The sequence below is a fragment of the Crinia signifera genome, chromosome 3 (assembly GCF_055691185.1).
Source record: "Crinia signifera chromosome 3, ASM5569118v1, whole genome shotgun sequence".
In the NCBI taxonomy this organism is placed as follows: Eukaryota; Metazoa; Chordata; class Amphibia; order Anura; family Myobatrachidae; genus Crinia; species Crinia signifera.
The window spans coordinates 256,547,331-256,565,853 of record NC_139219.1 but is presented as its reverse complement, the minus strand read 5'-3'; the positions used below and the strand labels follow the sequence as shown (position 1 = coordinate 256,565,853).

Sequence of the window (18,523 nt, the reverse complement as noted above, 5' to 3'; positions counted from 1 at the left end):
CAGGTCTATAATGTTATTAAATATAAGTGGCAATCTTCTGATAAATAGTAATAATAATAAGGTTTTGTGTGAGCCCACGTTTATAGTAGAAATCCTGACATAACAATAAGAACATTTTAATGTGAATGTAATAGTATTAAATGTGCAGGAGAGACCTGCCTGTCAAGCTGTCACAACTTTATTTAACCCCTTGCTCCCTTCCTCCCCCCTCTCACTCCCTCCCTCTTCTCTCTCCTTCCTCTCTCTCCCCCTCCTTCCTCTGTCCCTTTTCCTCCTGTCAGTGGTGCCTGTCATGTTTTCACATCCATTTCAAACCCCTGCCACCTCTCTCTCTTTTCTATCTCTCTCTTCACCCCTCCCTCCTCTCTCCCCCTCTCTCTTCTTTTCACTCTATCTCACTCCCCTCCATCTCTCACCCGCTAATCTCTTTTTGTCTCTCATTGCGTACAGTGCATGCAACAGTGAGCAATTTTAGTCCCCCCCCCCCCTTTGCAATGAGCAATATTAGTCCCCCTTGGCAACGAGCAATATTAGTCCCCCTTGGCAACGAGCAATTTCAGTCCCCCTGATGTCACATGATGATTTGCCCATCTCCGGCCAGGATAAAAGTCAGTTTAGACACACTATTATCTGCGAATGGGAAAAAAAATGATGGTGAGAGTTAAGCTCCGTACACACAGTGCGATTTCAGTCATTATCATCCCCGTGTGTATGGGATGACTGTCGCCGGGAGTGTACTTCCTTGACCAGCCCTGGGGTGGTCGATGGTTGTAATAGCATGCACCTGCGACCAGCGGCTTCCCCCGGTAATCATCTGTTTCCCCCGGCAGTGTCTCCTTTTCATCAGTGACCATCTCTGAGACACGCGTTTGCGGAACGCACTTAGCTGCTCGCATGGCTACAAATAAACGGGGTAGTGAACAGGTCTGAATCAGGTTCAAAGTGATAACAAATAAGCAACAAGGGCCCTCATTCTAGTCCAGTGGTGTCAAACTCATGGCCCTCCAGTACACATCCCAGCATGCCCTGCCCCAGATTTTATATAATGGATTGCTAAAACATGCTGGGATGTGTAGTTCCACAAGAGCTGGAGGGCTACAAGTTTGACACCACTGTACTAGTCCATACGCTCCCTTGCACGTTCGCACAGGGGAGCGAATGTTTTGCAACTGTGCATGCGCATGAACATTTATGCGCATGTGCAGCCGTATTGTGCGAGTGGCCACTGATGGCCATTGATTATTTGCCGGGCGCTCGCACACAGCAGTGCGGGTGGGGGGCATGGGGTGGCGGGCCTAGGTTGCACCTATGGGAACGCCCAGTGTTCATGGGTGTTCCCGTGAAAACACTGAGTGTTCCCATGGTGCTTCAGCAGTGATGCGGGTGCAGGGGGCGGGCAGATGATATCAGCAGATGTCAGCTGCCTGCCCGCTTCCCGTACAGGGTTCTCGCAGATCTAAGACAATTTCTTAGATTAGTGAGTGCTGTAGAAATAATTTCATGGTCGGCTACCATTGAATGATTTCAGCCCTGCACGCATCCCAGCTTGGTGCAGGGTGGCCGTTCGTGCGAGCGGCACATGAATTTTGTAGCTTTGTGAGTTAACCAGAATGAGGGCCAATATGTAGTCTGGGGACATGGCTGTGAAGATAAGTTCACACATCATTATTATTGATTGTAAATGCAGAATGAAATACCAATGCAGGAAAAATAGTGTATGAATCAGGGGCGTAATAAGTGAGAAGGGGGTCCATACGTGTGCACGGGGGGCCAACACAGATGTGCTGCTCTGGGACCACCCCATGTACCTCATTATGGACTAACGCCCCTCCCCCAGGATATAGACTGTTCAGCTGGGCCACCCAGATAAGCAGTCTATGGGGTTCATTCTGGTTGGCTTGCTTAGCAGCGGTAGTTCACTGCATAGCGAGCCTTTAAACGCCACCTGCTGCTCAGCGCCCACTGCTGCCCTGCGAATATACCCGCCACACTGCAAATGGATAATATGCATATACATCCATTCCCAGACTAGCACGCGGGCCTGAAATCATTCGATGGGTGTCGACTGACTTAGACTTGTGGCGCTCTGCTCTGAGAACTGGGCGGGTGGCTGACGTCCAGTGACGTCAGCTGCCCACCCCCAGAAGGCAGGTACTCCTGGGGACGACCAACGGGTAGGCTCAGGGTGCCCCCTGCCCGCCTCCACCCACCCCCCCTTGTGCGACCGCCACGGAGACTATGCAAGTCTCTGAATGAGCCCACACCGAAGCCCTGCACATGCGCATAAGGGAATATACGCATGCGCAGAGCTTCAACTAGAATCAGGGCCTATGGGCCTTATTCTAGTTCACTCTTTCTGACAAAATCCTTCTTAGATGGACAAAACCATGGCCCTTATTCTGATCGGTGCGGCCCGATCAGAAATATGCGGTGATGTCCGTCTTGGCGAATCCCCGCCTTCCATACGGATCGCCACCTCCGTCCGTATGCGGATATGTGGCGGTCCGCATGAATGTGGACGGGGATACGCCTCCTCCATGGTGGGAGCAGCCCCTGCATTCGATGGTCGCCGAACATCGAATGCAGGGCCGCACGCTCCACCAGGTCCCGCAACACAAGACCACATGGACACTTGTCCGTGTGAAATCTTGTATGGGGGCGGGCAGCTGACATCCGGCGATGTCAGATGCCCGCCCCGTACCCACGCGTCACGGCCTCATTACCATGCATACGCCCCGCGTTTGCATGGGAACGCCCATGAAACGCGGGGCGTATGCATAGGGTAATGAGGATAAGTAGCCCCTCACGCCCCTCTATGCCCCCTGTGCGGCGTATAAAGAATCCATGCGGCGAAATCGCCTGCACATGCGCAGAGTGACCTCTGCACATGCGCAGACGATAAACATCGGCGGCCCGTACGCAAGCGGGAATATCCGCACCGATCAGAATAAGGGCCCATGTGCACTGCAGGTGGGGCAGATGTAACTTGTGCAGATATAATTAGATTTGGGTGGGGTTTTACTTCAAAGTGAGATCTATATTGCAGTGTAAAAATAAAGCAGCCAGTATTTACCCTGCACAGAAACAAAATAACTCACACAAATCTAATTCTCTCTGCAAATGTTACATCAGCCACCCTGCAGTGCACATGGATTTTTCCATCTAAGAAGGATTTTGTCAGAAAGAGTGAACTAGAATAAGGCCCTATGTCTTAGAGCAAGGGGTAGAGGAGGTAGTTTGTTACCTGGTGGAGGGGGTAGGCCCGGAGTAGAACAACCATGTCAGCTCCTGTGTGTACATGTGGGTCGGGGGGGTTCATGCATTGCCTTGCCCATCTCCTCTAGCCACCAAGTGAGTATAATATGATACTTGGTCAGAGTCTCCTGCGTTTGCACAGGTCTCCAGGTATAGTACAGATTTGTCGCCTATGTGGGACAAGGGCACCCATAATAGAGATGTCACCCGCATTAATGGAACACATGTGCTGATTAAACACCTTTTTGCAAATACACTAAAGCGCTAAACCACCAATTTGCTTTTCAGTTTAATCCTGTGATATTGACTTCTCTTAATAACTTACCTGTAAGCTTTAACACTTTCAGAGCGGTAGGTTCAGAGAGAACAATGGTTGCTGGTTTCACAGAATAAATAAATAAAAACTCCAAACTATTTGGCGGGTGCATGACTTCTACATCGATGACTTTCATTGTTGGGATATGTTGTTGTAAAGTAATTCATTCAATCCGTTTAAGTGTTTTGCTGGTATTGCAGTGGAAAGTGGGAATACCAGAAGTGGGTGGGAAGGCCGCCATTCTGATTGTTGGTTGAAGGACATCAAATATTTACAAATAAATAGATACAAAAAATAGGACAATTCCACTTAGCAATGGTTTGCTCTCTCTCACTGGCCTCTGTGTAGTTGCCTAGCAATCTTAGAAATTAGAGTGTTCAGAAGCAAATGATATGACTCACATCGCTACTCTCTGAGGAGTGTAATGTATAATAGATGCTATTTGTCTTGTTTCTGGTAAATTACTTATGACAGTGCTTAGAGTACTAGGTTGTGGTCCTTGCTAAGTTAAAACAACAATGTATTTTATTGGTATTTCTCAGCTCCAACATTTTTCTTCTTCAGACATATATTAAAAATAAAACCGAAAATTTCTTACATGTAAGGACACATGAATAAAGCAGAATAAATCAATTATTACATAATAAAGCACAGATATTCAGGTTACCCAAGCACAAGAGATCTTCTTGGATATTTTTATTATAATTTCCACATCAACAACACAGTATTGGTCATAGTAGAAGCTATTAACTGCACTGTCCTTGTATGGCTAAGTGCCTAGAACATCACAGCTACATACATGCCACAGTGAAGGTATTACTTGCTATTGGATGCCTAGTCCACCCAGCAGTGTACAAAGCGGATGCCTCTACAAGCGCAAGTGCTGTGGTGAGCGGCGCCTACTGTAGCGAGAACACAACATTCTCATAGACTTTCACTGCTGACATTTAAGGCTAATTTGCAGTATGGCCTAATCTTTTCCATCTGTACATGTTACATTGCAATTGCTACGAGAAATAAAGGGAAATTATGATCATGTTTTATGAAAAATAATATCTTGCTGTATGAGATATGGTACTAGACACCCACACTAATAATATAAGACATGTATTTTATGTTCATGAAACCAGAAAGTAGTGCTTCAATATATATATGATGAATTCCCCTTTTATTCACTTGGAAGGAGTCTTGGGAGTATATTTGTTATAGCGTGGGACTACAGAAGTGGAGATTTGCAGATGTTGCCCATAGCAACCAATCAGATTCCAGCTATTATCTTCTAGAAGGTGCTAGATAAGTTATAAGTAGAATCTGATTGGTTGCTACGGGCACAATCTCCACTTCTATAAACCCGCACTTTACACAAACAGAAAAAGTCCATTTGAGTATAAAGCTTCGTCACCAACAGCCACTACAGTGTACATAAAAACCTAGTCAGTGATTCCCAAACTTTTTTGAATCATGGCACCCTAGAGCATCCTAGGCCAAATGTTTTTTATTGAAAAATTCAGAATTTTTTTTTTTTAATGAAGTACATTGTGTTCATATATCACAGTTATGTGGTGAGGGACAGGATTTGCTTCTTTTTGTCCACATATATTATGATTGGCAGCTACCAGTACTGGTTTTGCCGGTTACATTGCCCATACTGTATATAATATGAATTGATCCTGGTCCACAAACCCAAGGCACCCCTGCAAGTGTCCTGAGATACCCCAGGGTGCCCTGGCACACAGTTTGGGAAACACTGCCCTAAGTCTATGTACTAAGCCTTGGAAAGACATAAACAGCTAATTAACTAACAACTAACAAGTTCCTAACTGTCATTTTTTATCACAACCTGTAACATCACAGTTAATTGTTGATTGTCTGGTATTTTATCTTTGCCTGCTTTATTTGACTCCAAGGCTTAATACATAGGGCCTAATTCAGCATGGATTGCTAATTATAGAAAACCTGCAATCAAAAAGTCATCGCCTGCCCTAGACAGAAAAAAAAACGACCCCTTGCAAACTTGTGAAGGCATTGCTAATAGCGATGCAGTCACAGAACCTTTTGCACAAACGGATATATTGAACAGTTTTTTCCAACTGAGTAAGTCTAGGGCTTCCACTAATCTGCTAAAGAATCAGGCTGGAGGGCATCATCGCTGACTACAGGGACCCACCCTAAAAGCCTTTGTTTTTACAAATACCCCCAGAAAACGCCATGTTTCCACCTTTAAAAGCTGGCTTCCTTTCAATTAAATTGCGAGTTCTATGCGATTGCTATTCCTTATGTAAACGTATTCACTAATTGCCACCACGCATGTGCAATGTAAACACTGCACACGTGCAGTCAGTCCATACGAATGTGTTGTGAATTCTCTGATCCATGCTGAATTAGGCCTATAGAACTCTAATGCTGTGTACATACTATATAGTCAAAATCAAATGGATATCGAACAGTTTTCAACCTCATTCGATGATGAGTCAATCCCGATGCACGCTTTAGTGTAAATCGAACAGTAAAATGGACTGTGCTGGCAAGAATATAGCACAGATCTGTACTATATAGTCCAACTCAAATGCGTTTTGTTTACCATTCAATCCCAATCTAATTGTATCACAATATCACAAGCAAATTCGCACTGTGTGAACATACCTTAAGGGTCATACCATTATTTTATTTATTAAACTAGATTTTGATGTCTTCATTTTCTGACATGTAATAACGTTACTCCAACTATATATAGGCTTTTCTTTTTGAGATTTGTGTTTTACTTGCTTATATTAAATGTTAAATATGAATATATGACTGAATATAAATAGAAACATACAACTGCATTTGCAAGCAACCAAACAAAATAAAAATTGGTCACTGAAGACAGCACATGTACAGAGTAATATTATTGGAATAGGCACTATGAATATTACGTCCTGGACAAATGTCCTGTATATAATATGTCAAAAAACAAATCAAATTTTTAACAACCTAATACTACCCATAGCCTATGAAACACTTTTAGCACTGATCTGATACTTCTTATTAATGTAGCACCTTCTAACACTTAAAATGCTATTAATTGCTGTGATTAGCAGAGCTTTTTAGAGCATTGGTTCCCAAACACTGGGGTAGATGTTTTATCCTCGTTATGGATAAGAAGTGCTATCCCCATGTATGAGTGTGCCTGTGTGCGAAAAATTACAGGGGTACTATGCGCCACTCTCTATATCGGCATTGATATCTAAAAGCTGGGTGCCATATGACTGCCCGACAGTTGGGATTCCGATGGTCAGTACTCCGACATTGGAATCCCGACTGTTTAAATCCCCAACAGTCGGGATCCCAACTAACAGGGGCTATTCTCCCTTCTGGGGGTCCACAACCCCCATAGAGGGAGAATAGAACCCTTTGCAAGCACAGCAAGCCCACAAGGGACTTCTTTGTGCTCACCCACCTGTCGGAGCACCGGCAGTCGGGATTCTGATGTCGGGATACTGACCGTCAATATCCCAATTGTCGGACCGCCATACCACACCCCATAAAAGGTAGCATGCCGATATGAAGGGCAGTGTATGAATGATCAGCAGGGCTAACCAATCCAACACTTACATCTGTCGGTAACAATCTTTCTGCACAGCAGAGACAGCACTGTCCCTGTCTGTGGTGGGTGCTGGCTCTGAGCTGCATGTTAGCGAGATCTCGCACATGTGCACCAGAATTGGCCAGGGAGGATACATTGTGCATCAGCAGTATGCTCTAGCAGGGATCATCAGAGTGGGGAGTTTTTACTCCCCCACAAAGGCAGACAAAATGGTAATACATCTTGTTGATGTAGCTTCCTGTTTCGTCTCAGTAATGAGGTGTTGCAGGAAGTGCTATAGTGGCACAATACGATACAGTGTCTGCTGCTATAATACTGTAGATATGCCACTTGGTCCTTAAGAACCCCTAACAGTTCATCATTACCATGAAGCATGAAGTGATAGGGGTCCTTACGGACCAAGTTTGGGAGCCACTGGTTTAGAGTGTGCACTTGAATTTTCTTTTTTTTCTAAAGAACAAAATTAGTAAGCCACTCTGATTTACAAAATTATTACATTGCACCAATGTTTATCAGTTTATTATATTAGACCCAATGACAGTTTTGAATCAGGTAGGGAAATTAATAATATTATCCATATTAAGAATTGTTTTGGTTGGATAAATTACTGTCATACTCTCAACAGCTGATTTAACAGTGAATAATTTTAAAATTAAACATACATTGGGATAACAAACAGGATTGATGATTCATTGAACTGTTATTTACTGAATATATTGACCATAAAATGTAGTTTAATCTAATTTCTCTCAGAGGGAACAATGGATAACTGAAAACAAATTGGATAAAACAGTATCTATATTATTTAGAAAAAATGTAAAGTAAATTACAGCTAATCTAATAATTAGCACAAGCTTCAACAGTAATGTAACATCAGAAGAGGATTCTTCACCATTAGAGCAGTAAAATTCTAGAACTTATTGCCAGTGGAGGTGGCTACAGCAACTACTGTTAATGAATTTAAATCAAAACTGGATACATTTTTGGCCAAGGGAATCCTATAGATAGGACTTACTCAAGTCAGTAGTTACAAGTTAGATAGGTTGAACTCGATGGACTAACTTCTTTTTTAAGCCTTAATTACTATCTTACTACTATGTTACTATCAGTGTCCATGTATAAATATTTGGCTTGATTGTTTGATCAGAACCTTTTGGTTGGTTTGAATACAGACTCCCCTGAAACCTGTATTCTTAATTTACCTTGCTCTATAGAAAAAAATCTAACTCCAATGGCCAGAAAGTGTGTAACACAGCATCAATTGAATCTAGGGCATGTTTATGTTACAGCCCCGAAATTCACAAAATCTCAAATCGGCAGACTTGATATTGTAAACACCCACACCGGATAGCACATATCAACCTAGATATAAACATACTGTATCTTATTTTGTTATTATTTCCAAAACTAGAAGAGGTACCTGACCACTCGGTTCTAAAACCCTTGAGTCACTAAATCCGCTGGCATTGAGAGGAAGGTGGGGGCGGGTACTAGTTACCCTCCCCCAGACTTTATGGCAGGACCTGTAAGGCTCCACCCCCTCCACCTGAGTATACTTACTCTACCTTGTTGCAGAAAGCAGGTCTCTCCTCCTGTGTGGCACCATTTTCCCAGTGACATCTTCAGAAGATAATGTTGCAAAGTGAATGCAAAGCCCTGGCATTGTGCCAGAGTCTTTGCTCTCTAGTGCAGGTGCTCCATCTTCCCAAATACTACTTAGAAGATGGCACATGTTGGGGAGGGACCAGCTTCCCAGACCAAGCAAGATATGGTGCTTTTGCACACGCTCTTTGGCTCTGCTTAATATTGCCACCATCCTATTTTCTTTCAGAATGCTTTTTCACTGGCTTCCGTGAATATCTGTGTAACTGTAATGCCTAATGCCTTGACAAACGTTTATAGGTGAAGTAACTTCAAATGTATTTTTTTTCCATGTTAAATACTTAATAAATAAATAATTTATAAATAAATAAATACATTTTCTTGTGGCTACAAATCCTCCTGTGGGTTGAAATGAGTAATTCTGTTAATTCATTTGCTAAAATAAATTTTTAATAAATCAGTATGATACTTGGGGTGAAATGTAATGAATTTACACGGCAAAACCAGATTGATTTTGCAGTGTAAATGATTGCCGCTTAAAAAAAACCTGGAAATATCTCACTTCCTGATTCTCTCATCCTTTTACATTTAACCCTTGAAAGGAAATTGGAAATGTTTCTACAAAATGGTTCTCTGAAAGGGTGTGGTATAGGGTTCCGACAGTCGGGATCCCGACTGGCCGGACCCAGACAGCATGGTGAGCGCAACTAAGCCCCTTGCGGGCTCGCTGCGCTCCCCACGCTGCGGCTCGCTACATGAGCCGCCTATTCTAATCTCCCTCTATGGGGGTCGTGGACCCCCACGAGGAAAAATAGCCGACGGCCGTCAGGAACCCGGCTGTCAGTGTTTTGACAGTCGGGATCCCGACGTCGGGTAACTGTGCCAGACAAAGATACAGTATAAATATATGAAATCTACGTCATCTATTTTACAGGTCGAGTATCCCGTATCCGAATATCCATTATCCGAATTATTCCGAAATACGGACATTCCAGAAAGTGAAAAAAAATATTTTTTTTGCTAAAAACTCACTGGGGACATATGTAACAGCATCACTGGGGACATGATATGTAACTGGCACTATATATGTGCAAGACAGTGATTGCTTGGCATTCAAATTCAGTGTTGAGATAGTACACACATTTTGTTTCACGTTTTTAAACCTTGTTTTTTGAACAATTAAAATATGTTTGTGTGTATTTTATGTGGTAATAAAATATATTTGTGTGTATATTATGTGTTTATACAGCATAAATGCAAGATACTTCAAAATACATCATTGAAATATTAAAATATTCCGAAATACGGAATAATCCGTTATCCAAAATTCTCCTGGTCCCGAGCATTTTGGATACGGGATACTCAACCTGTATATCCTTTTAAAAACTCTAGTAAAACCATGATTTTTGTAATACCGGTGGTAACTGTTCTAACATAAGTATTTTGTTGTATTTGAATGTAGAAACATAAAATTGCAGTAAGTACAAAACAGATACTAAATGGGTTAAAACATTGTCACAATCTAGATCAGTTTATATATATTACCATGGAGTTTAAATGTCTAAAAAATGATGGCTATAAGCAATAAACTTATATTGCTACTGTCAAATCTAAAATGCATTGCGAGTTTTTTCTATTTGCACAGTGTTTATAAATTGCGCACTACTATTGCACATTATAAGAGAGTTACATGCAGCAGAGTGGTTTATGTATGATACTCTATTGCTCCATTCATGGTAAGATATACGTTACTTTTCTAGTTAAATGCTACTCTCTAAATAGTTCTATATAATTAGAGATAAGATAACCAGAGCTGTAAGATCACGTCAAAACTTTTTTTTTTTTGTACTGCAGGATATTGAAAAACAAGCAGAAAGCTTACACAAAGCAATCAGTGAAGACTTTCAGCTGTGCCTTCACCTGGACAGAGTGATGTGGAGAAATCGTTTGTTTTCAGAGCTATGGAAATGTTCCTATTCGGAGTAAGTTTTATTGGTTTAACTGTCCCCATCTCCCTCCCTTTTCCTGTACACTTTGTTCAACAACTGTATTTCCTCCTGATAGCTGTCTCTGGCCAAATGTTGTCTTTTACTGTTCTGACGGTGAGCTTCCACAGTGTCTGGAATGGAAATATTTATATCACTGTCTGGGTTATTGGTTGGAATGAAGAGTGAGTAGGAAGCAGTTTCTCCCAGGTCACAAGAGACAAATCGGTTCTCTTTGCGTGAGTAGCGCAGTGAAGGAGAACGAGCTTGAGTAGAAGACTGACTTATATTGCTGATGATTGATACAGTGTCCATAGCTTCTTCATTATCACAAATCTCCAGAACTTCTAGGTGAATCTTGACATTGGTGTCTGGAAACTGGGTGGGAGAGTCTTCCTTGCTGGGTTCATGGCCCACACTTTTTGACCGGTACACTTCAATCTTTTTAGATGTAGGAGTAATCTTTTGTCCCTCGCTGCTAACTTCATAAGTAGATAAGGAAAGAGTTTTGCCCGTGGGTGCATGGAGGGACACTGTGCCTTGGAAAGCACACAGTGGTAAGGCCAATGCTCCTCCAGAGCGCTGAAAAAAGGGACACAATTGTAATCATTAGAATTTTATAATTTAATTTGCCATTTAGTTAAACAAATTGGACATTATGGGCTATATTCAATGTCGGGGACGAACTGGGACAGCGAGCAGGGCTGCCTGATCACCGTCACAGCTCACCCTGTCAGTATTCAACTGACCCCTTGCATACGCCGATTCCCCCTCGCTCCGTTTTGGGAGCGAGGGGGAATCGGCGTATGCGGCCGCAGAAACAGTGGGACTCGTGGCTAAATGCAGAGGGCTTCCTGCATTAACCGCGAACCTCGCTGTTTGGGGGAATTCTCACTGTCCTGTGACAGCAAGGATTCCCCCAGAACTTAGAATAGGGTGAGCGGCCAGCGCAGGGGTTAAACAGTGAGGATCGCTGCTGTTTAACCCCCTTGCCGACCGCGTGTCGGCAGCATTGAATACTGCCCTATATATTCAGTGCACTAAGCAATAAACAGGTTGAATGATACTATTAACAATTTAAGCTTCTATTGAAAAGTCCCAGCTTTTGGCTGAGTTTCTGTACACTTCAGCAGTCTGTAGGAGGCGGTATGAGATTGTTCATTGCTATTCATAGAAAGTGAAATCTCTTTATTTACAGCAATAGTTTTAACTATAGCATGTCCCGAGAAACAAATGAAATACATATATTTATCAGAACATGAAACAACAAAATTGAAACTTCTAAATCTCATAATTGGTAATAATATTGGTAATAATACAGGCAATGCCAATGAAATATGTATGTTGTCCCAGCAACTGAGTAAATGAAAACACATAATAACAAATCAACTCAGGATAGATATGGTATGTCAAGAATAGAGGATTGGTATCATCCCTTGAGCATATAATGAGGCCGCACACTGTGTGTAGGAAGGTATTTGAAACCCTTTTGTGCTTGAACTTACTAAAAACCAAGCAAGGAATAGATGTTTTCTCGTTTTTCTCCTAGATAGCTGAGTATCAATCACAAGAAATTGAGTTGTCTGTTCTGTTCTATTGCAATAAGAATCTAAAACAAGAATACCTCTACAAATGAATACAAAACAGAGTGCATATAATGCATGCGCCCAAAAAAAGAAATTAGGTAAAGTCTGCCTCCTACCAAGTTTAATACTAGCATGAAGGAATTTTAAAAGATGAAGTAGTGATCCTGGGCGAAAGACCAGCTACGTGGATTGAGTTTGTAAGTGGAATGTCAACCCCTGCTTATCAGCTCCCTACCTGTGTGGAGACTGCCAAGCAGTCTATATCAAGGCACGTAAAAGTTATTGACGCAGTCAATTAGAAATGTCCATATATTAATGAGGATGTTAAATAAATAATAATTCATGAATCCAGTTACATTTACAACAAACATCAAATACATCAGGATAAAGTGAACAAATATAGTTATGTTAATACAAACTTCTTGAAATATAGTTCAGTTTATCTAGAAATCTAACTACAGGGATGTCACTAAGCTAGGTAAAACCCAGGGCAGGTGAAATACCCTATGTGCGCTGGTAAATTTGGGTTTGACCACATGGAAAGGGTCATGACCTTCCGAGAAGGGGCGTGGCCTCATGGCCTGACCCATGTTTTCATCACTCCATATGTCACTGAGCATTGGTATTTTGGGTTAGGGCAGCCAGCACTCCCATAGTGATGTCACTGCAGTAAGTAAAATAGTAGAACCTATATATAATGATTTGGCTACAGTAACAATAATTTGACCCATTTCCAGGAACGGCAAATCGTTATTTTCCAACTATTAGGCAAATGTGAATAAAGTTTTCTCTAGACATAAAGTTATGCTAGCCCAGCAAAAGGTGTTTTTGCAAATACATTATACACAAAGAGGTTGTAAACAAAGAATCAGAGGCAGGTGGGGCATCTGCTCTGGGAAACAAATTTAGGTGTCCCTATTTTTGGTGTAAAAAAAAATGCTAAAATGTATTCCAATTCATATTCCTGTGTAGGCATGTGTACTTACAGGAACGGGTCGGGTGATCGTGTGCTGCGAAAAGAGCAATAGCAGCAGTAAGAGTTAGTTTGGAAGGGCGGTTGGAGTAAGTGAGTAGATATATGTCCATAGAGTGGCATCAGATATCAGCAAAGTGAGGACTGGAAATGAACGCGAGTTGCAGATAAGACGCAGCAAAAAATATTCTAGGACAGAAATTTGGAATTTAAAAGTTGTAAATGACAGCTAAGAAAATGTATATCCTGGCGATATTCTGATTAAGAGGCTTCTATTTGCCCTGTTTATTTGCCATTTAGTTTCAGAATTTGCCAAAGTTCCTTCTACTGTACAACGGAGTGTGGGCACATGGCGTTCATCGCTGTTGTACTGACATGTTGCCTTGCTCTTGCAAACCTATCATTTGTGTTACCAGTGTGTGCTTATTTTGTTGCTCAATATAAGACTGAAGCCATATGGCAGCACGGTGGGTGGTGTAATGGTTAGCATTACTGCCTCACAGCAATGAGGTCACGGGTTGGATTCCCATCATGGTCCTAACTTTGTAAATTTTCCCCGTGCCTACGTAGGTTTACTCCGGGTACCCAGGTTTCCTCCCACAATCCAAAAATATACTGGTAGGTTAATGGGCTCCCAACAAAATTAACCCTAGAATGTCTGTGTGTGGGTGTACATAGTGGGGGAAATTTACTAAAATGTGTATTCTACTTCACATGTGATGTTGCTATGGGCAACCTATCAGAATCTACTTCTTATTTATTTAGCACCCTCTAGATGATAGTAGACAGGATTTGATTGGTTGCCCATAGCAACATGACATGTGAAGTAGAATACACATCTTAGTAAATTTTTCCCATGGTGTGATAGGGAATATAGTTTGTAAGCTCCAGGGGGCAGGGACTGATGTGAATGTTCAACTATTCTCTGTAAAGCGCTGCGGAATATGTGTGCGCTATATATATTATTAGTAAAAAAAGAAATAATAAATAATTTAATAATTGAAACCTAACTGCAATCATTCATAGTTACTCTACTGCAAAGAATAAAAATGATCACATATAGGACTCAGGGGGCGATTCTCTAAGACAGAAATGCGGTAAAAAACCCGTTATCTGGGTTTTTACCGCATTTCTGTATGCTCTAACCCCCCTCCGCAGTGGCAGCGTTGCGGAGGCAATCACCAGCAAAAGCTGGCGATTCCCTGCAGAAGCCTATGGGCTTCTTACTGCAGCGCTGTTTGAGGGATCCGTCACGGATCCCTCCCAGCATGCCCTGCGGCCGGCGCCGCCACTCTGTGCATGAGCAGATGGACTCCCGGGTCACAGATCCGGAATTCCAGTGCCAGCACCGCATCGCAAGGGACAGCTCTTATCGCAAGAGCTGTCCCTTGCGTTAATAACCGCATATGTTAGCACATATGCGATCATTAAGAATGGCCGGCGAAGGGGGGGCGAACAGGGCTGCGGATGTTACAGCATCCCGCCTCAGTATGTCTATTGTTTTATAACTGGATTTCTCTTGTACATTTGAAAGGGAGAGCGCCATTATTCTTTTATCGTTTTCTCACATTATATCTATGTGTTGTGTAGCTGCATTGTTTGTTAAAAGTAGGCATCACTTATTGAAGTACTGAAGGGAAAACGCTATTGATTTATTTTGCATAGACATTTATATCACTTGCCTATAATGCTGTGGACAAATATCCTGCACTTTTATTCCTAGATCAGTCTAAAACCAGACAAAGAAACTTTCATCTGTAGGCAGTTTCTGGTGCTCCTACGCCCTTATCCTGTAAATGAATCATATCATAAGCTTTAGCATTCACTTTTGGACTATTACCCGCAAACAGCGGCATTATGTCACTACAGTGTTTCTCACTTATACTCTCAATCAATATGACAGTCTGTCTGGAATATTTTTCAGCCATTATGTCCTTTAGAAAGTAGGACACAATTTTCACTTAGGGGTCACATTTCTCAGTGCATTAACTTTTAACAAGCTGAAATACTGTATATTAAAAGTTACAAAAGCAGTGAAATATATCCATACTGCTTTTGACGATGGCATTGCACACAGGGAGCAGTTCTAGTTTCAGTTCTGACTCCAAGGGGTAGATTTACAGGGATAAATTACTAAAATCAGAGTTTTATTGAAGATGGGATGTTACCTATAAGATCGAACGTCTTATTTCTTTAGCACCTTCTAGAACAGTGGTGGCCAACCTGTGGCTCTTGAGCCTCATGCGGCTCTCCCCCTTGTAAAGTGCGGCTCCTGCTCCCACTGCTGCCCACCATCTGTCCCAGTCCCACCTGCTGCCGGTTCCCTGAATCCCTTCTCCTTCTGAGGGGAGGAGAGCGCGCATCGTGCATCTCTCCTACCCCTTAATGTGCATCCTTGTGACTGGGCCGTCCGCCAATCAGAGCTCGTGGGCCAGCAGCCAATCAGGAGCCGGCCAGCGAGTTTCGATTGGTGGGCGGCCCAGTCACAGGGAAGTGAGGGGGAAGGAGACGCGCGGTGTGCTGTGCTCTCCTCCCATCGGTGACATGACAGGAGGACTGCAGGGGGACACCAGACTGTCCTCTCCTCGTCTGGCAGCAGCAGCAACAATGGTGAGTGCTGCTGCTGGGAAATTTGCACTGTGGGGGCATAGCAGTTTGTGGCACTGTGGGGGCATACCAGCTTTTTGGCACTGTGGGGGCATACCCGGCACCGTGTGGTGCATACCTGGCAGCGTGGGGGGCATATGTGTATCTGGCACTATTGGAGGAATATTTGTATCACACCCACCCAAGGGGTCAAAATAGACTAAGCCCCTTTTTTTGGCACATGCGCCTTCGGCGCGCGCATGATGTCGGCTCTTTAGCTTGACTACCGATATTTTTCGGCTCTTTACCTCTGACCGGTTGGCCACCACTGTTCTAGAACATAACACATAGAAACTGAATGGTTGCTATGGGCAACATTTCATCTTCAACAGAACTCCCATATTAGTAAATTTACCTTATAGAGTCACAGATTGTCAAAGCTGATGATCATTGGGGCCGCCGCTATGAATCGCGGGCCCAGTACTGACCTTCACTTCGACCCCCCCTTCACTACCATTATGGACGCCCCCCCCCGCATCCCCCCCCCCCCCCCCCCGAGTACCATTACTTACCTAGCTGCGGTGGTGCATCTCCTCAGTGGTGCACAGTGCAGCCTGTAGAGCAGAGTTCCTCTGTGTCCTAGGCTCGGTGCTCTGCTGGTTGCACAGTGTATTGTACCCACAGCACAGCCCTTTTGGTGGCCCCGTTGATCATCAGCGATTTTGACCGATAGTTATTATAAGGTGATAGAAATAAATGCTCAGCAAAAGAGGTTTAAAACTATTGGTCAAAACCACAAATAATTGAGAGCTTTGACAAACAGTGGCTTACTGTATTAAATCAACCCCAAATCCAGATGGTATCCAGATGATAGGACGACAGTGTCTAAACTGACAGTCAGTAGGTCGACATGCACATGGTTGACATTGACAAAAGGTCAACACAAGCAAAAGATCATATTGACAATGTTTGACTCAAGAAAAGTTTGACATAGTAACATAAGGGCAGATGTACAGTATTAAGCCTGGAGAAGAGATAAAATCAAAGGTGATAATGCACCAGCCAATCAGATCCTAACTGACACGATACATGCTGGGTTTGAAAAAGGACAGTTAGGATCTGGTTGGCTGGTGTGTTATCACCTCCAATTCTATCTCTTCTCCAGGCTTAATACATCTGCCCAAGAGTAACATAGGGGGACATTTTCTAAGATAGAAGTTCTATTTCACATGGGATGTTGCTATGGGCATCCAATCAGAATCACATTCTAGAAGATAGTATCTGATTGGTTTCCCATAGCAACATCCCATGTGATATAGAACTCAGATATTATTGAGGTTGAAAAAAAAATTAGTCCATCAAGTTCAACCTATAACTGATCTCCTGCAGTGCTGTTATCGTCTTTTCATTAGAAGTCCCTGATCACCCAAAGTGGCTGTCCAATCTGAGATCACTATAGTGAATTATAATTAATGATTATACCCCATGACACTATCTTCTGTTAAAAAGTTGTCTAAACCATTTTTAAATGTATCAACTGAATCTGCCATCTCATCCTTCTCTGGCAGAGTATTCCGTATCTTATCTGCCCTTACTGTACCGAATCCTTTCCTACGTTGGGTGAGAAACTTCCTTTCCTCTAAATTAGAGGGTGACATTGTGTCCTGTGTACAGTCCTTCTGTTAAACAGATTGCCAGCTAGTTTGCTGTATCAACTCTTTATATATTTGTATATATTAATCATATCCCGTCTTAGACGCCTTTTCTCCAATGTAAACATACCTAGCCTGGCTAGCCTTTCCTCATAACCATAGGCGTGCGCAGACGATTTCATTAGGGTGTGCTCCATTGGAGGGGCGTGTCTTATTTATATATATATGGGAATATATATTCAGAATAAATCATTTCTCCACACAGATACACTGGGAATGGGGCCAGTGTGCGCCGAAGGCGTGCTGCAATAAATTACACTGTAATGCCCATTACACATAATGCCACACACCTTATTGCCTATTATACATAATTCCACACACCATAATGCCCATTAAACATAATGCCACACATCGTAATGCCCATTACACATAATGCCACACACACCGTAATGCCTATTACACATTATACCACACAACCTAATGCATTACACATTATACCGCACACGTAATGCCCATTATATATAATGCCCAACACCGTAATGCCCATCACACATTATCACATTGTAACACATATTGGGGCAGATGTATTAAGCCTTAACAAGAGATAAATGCAAGTGTTAGAAGGAGAGATAAACGTCCAGCCAATCACCTGCCAACTGTCAGGTTACAGGCTGTGTTTGAAAAAAGTCAGTAAGGAGCTGATTGGCTGGACGTTTATCTCTCCTTATCACCCTTGCATTTATCTCTTGTTAAGGCTTAATACATCTGCCCCATTACCCCTTGCCATCCATAGATCAATATCTCTATCCCCCTCCTTTTGTAGCTTTATACCTATCACTCCCTCCTCAATCTTTATATCTTGAGCCCCCCCCCCCCCCCCTTTCATCCCCACCACCACCACATTCAATGTAAGATCCATGTACCTTTAACTTTGCTTTATTGTGGGTTTTTCCAGCTTGGGCTACTTTGGCTTGCTTGATTT

General features: G+C 42.6%; 2 protein-coding genes across 2 annotated transcripts in view; one reads left to right on the top strand and one right to left on the bottom strand.

Moving 5' to 3' along the window:
- Positions 1-18,523, top strand: part of LOC146064432 (uncharacterized) — a 61,968-nt gene that overhangs the window by 19,140 nt on the left and 24,305 nt on the right. The window contains exon 3 of the mRNA XM_083177905.1: positions 10,614-10,741. Coding sequence (XP_083034031.1) covers positions 10,614-10,741 — 128 coding nt within the window. The remainder of the gene's footprint in view (positions 1-10,613; positions 10,742-18,523) is intronic.
- Positions 4,079-18,523, bottom strand: part of GPR149 (G protein-coupled receptor 149) — an 86,390-nt gene continuing 71,945 nt past the window's right edge. The window contains exon 4 of the mRNA XM_083177904.1: positions 4,079-11,326. Within this exon, the coding sequence (XP_083034030.1) occupies positions 10,757-11,326 (570 nt within the window). The 3' untranslated portion in view covers positions 4,079-10,756. The remainder of the gene's footprint in view (positions 11,327-18,523) is intronic.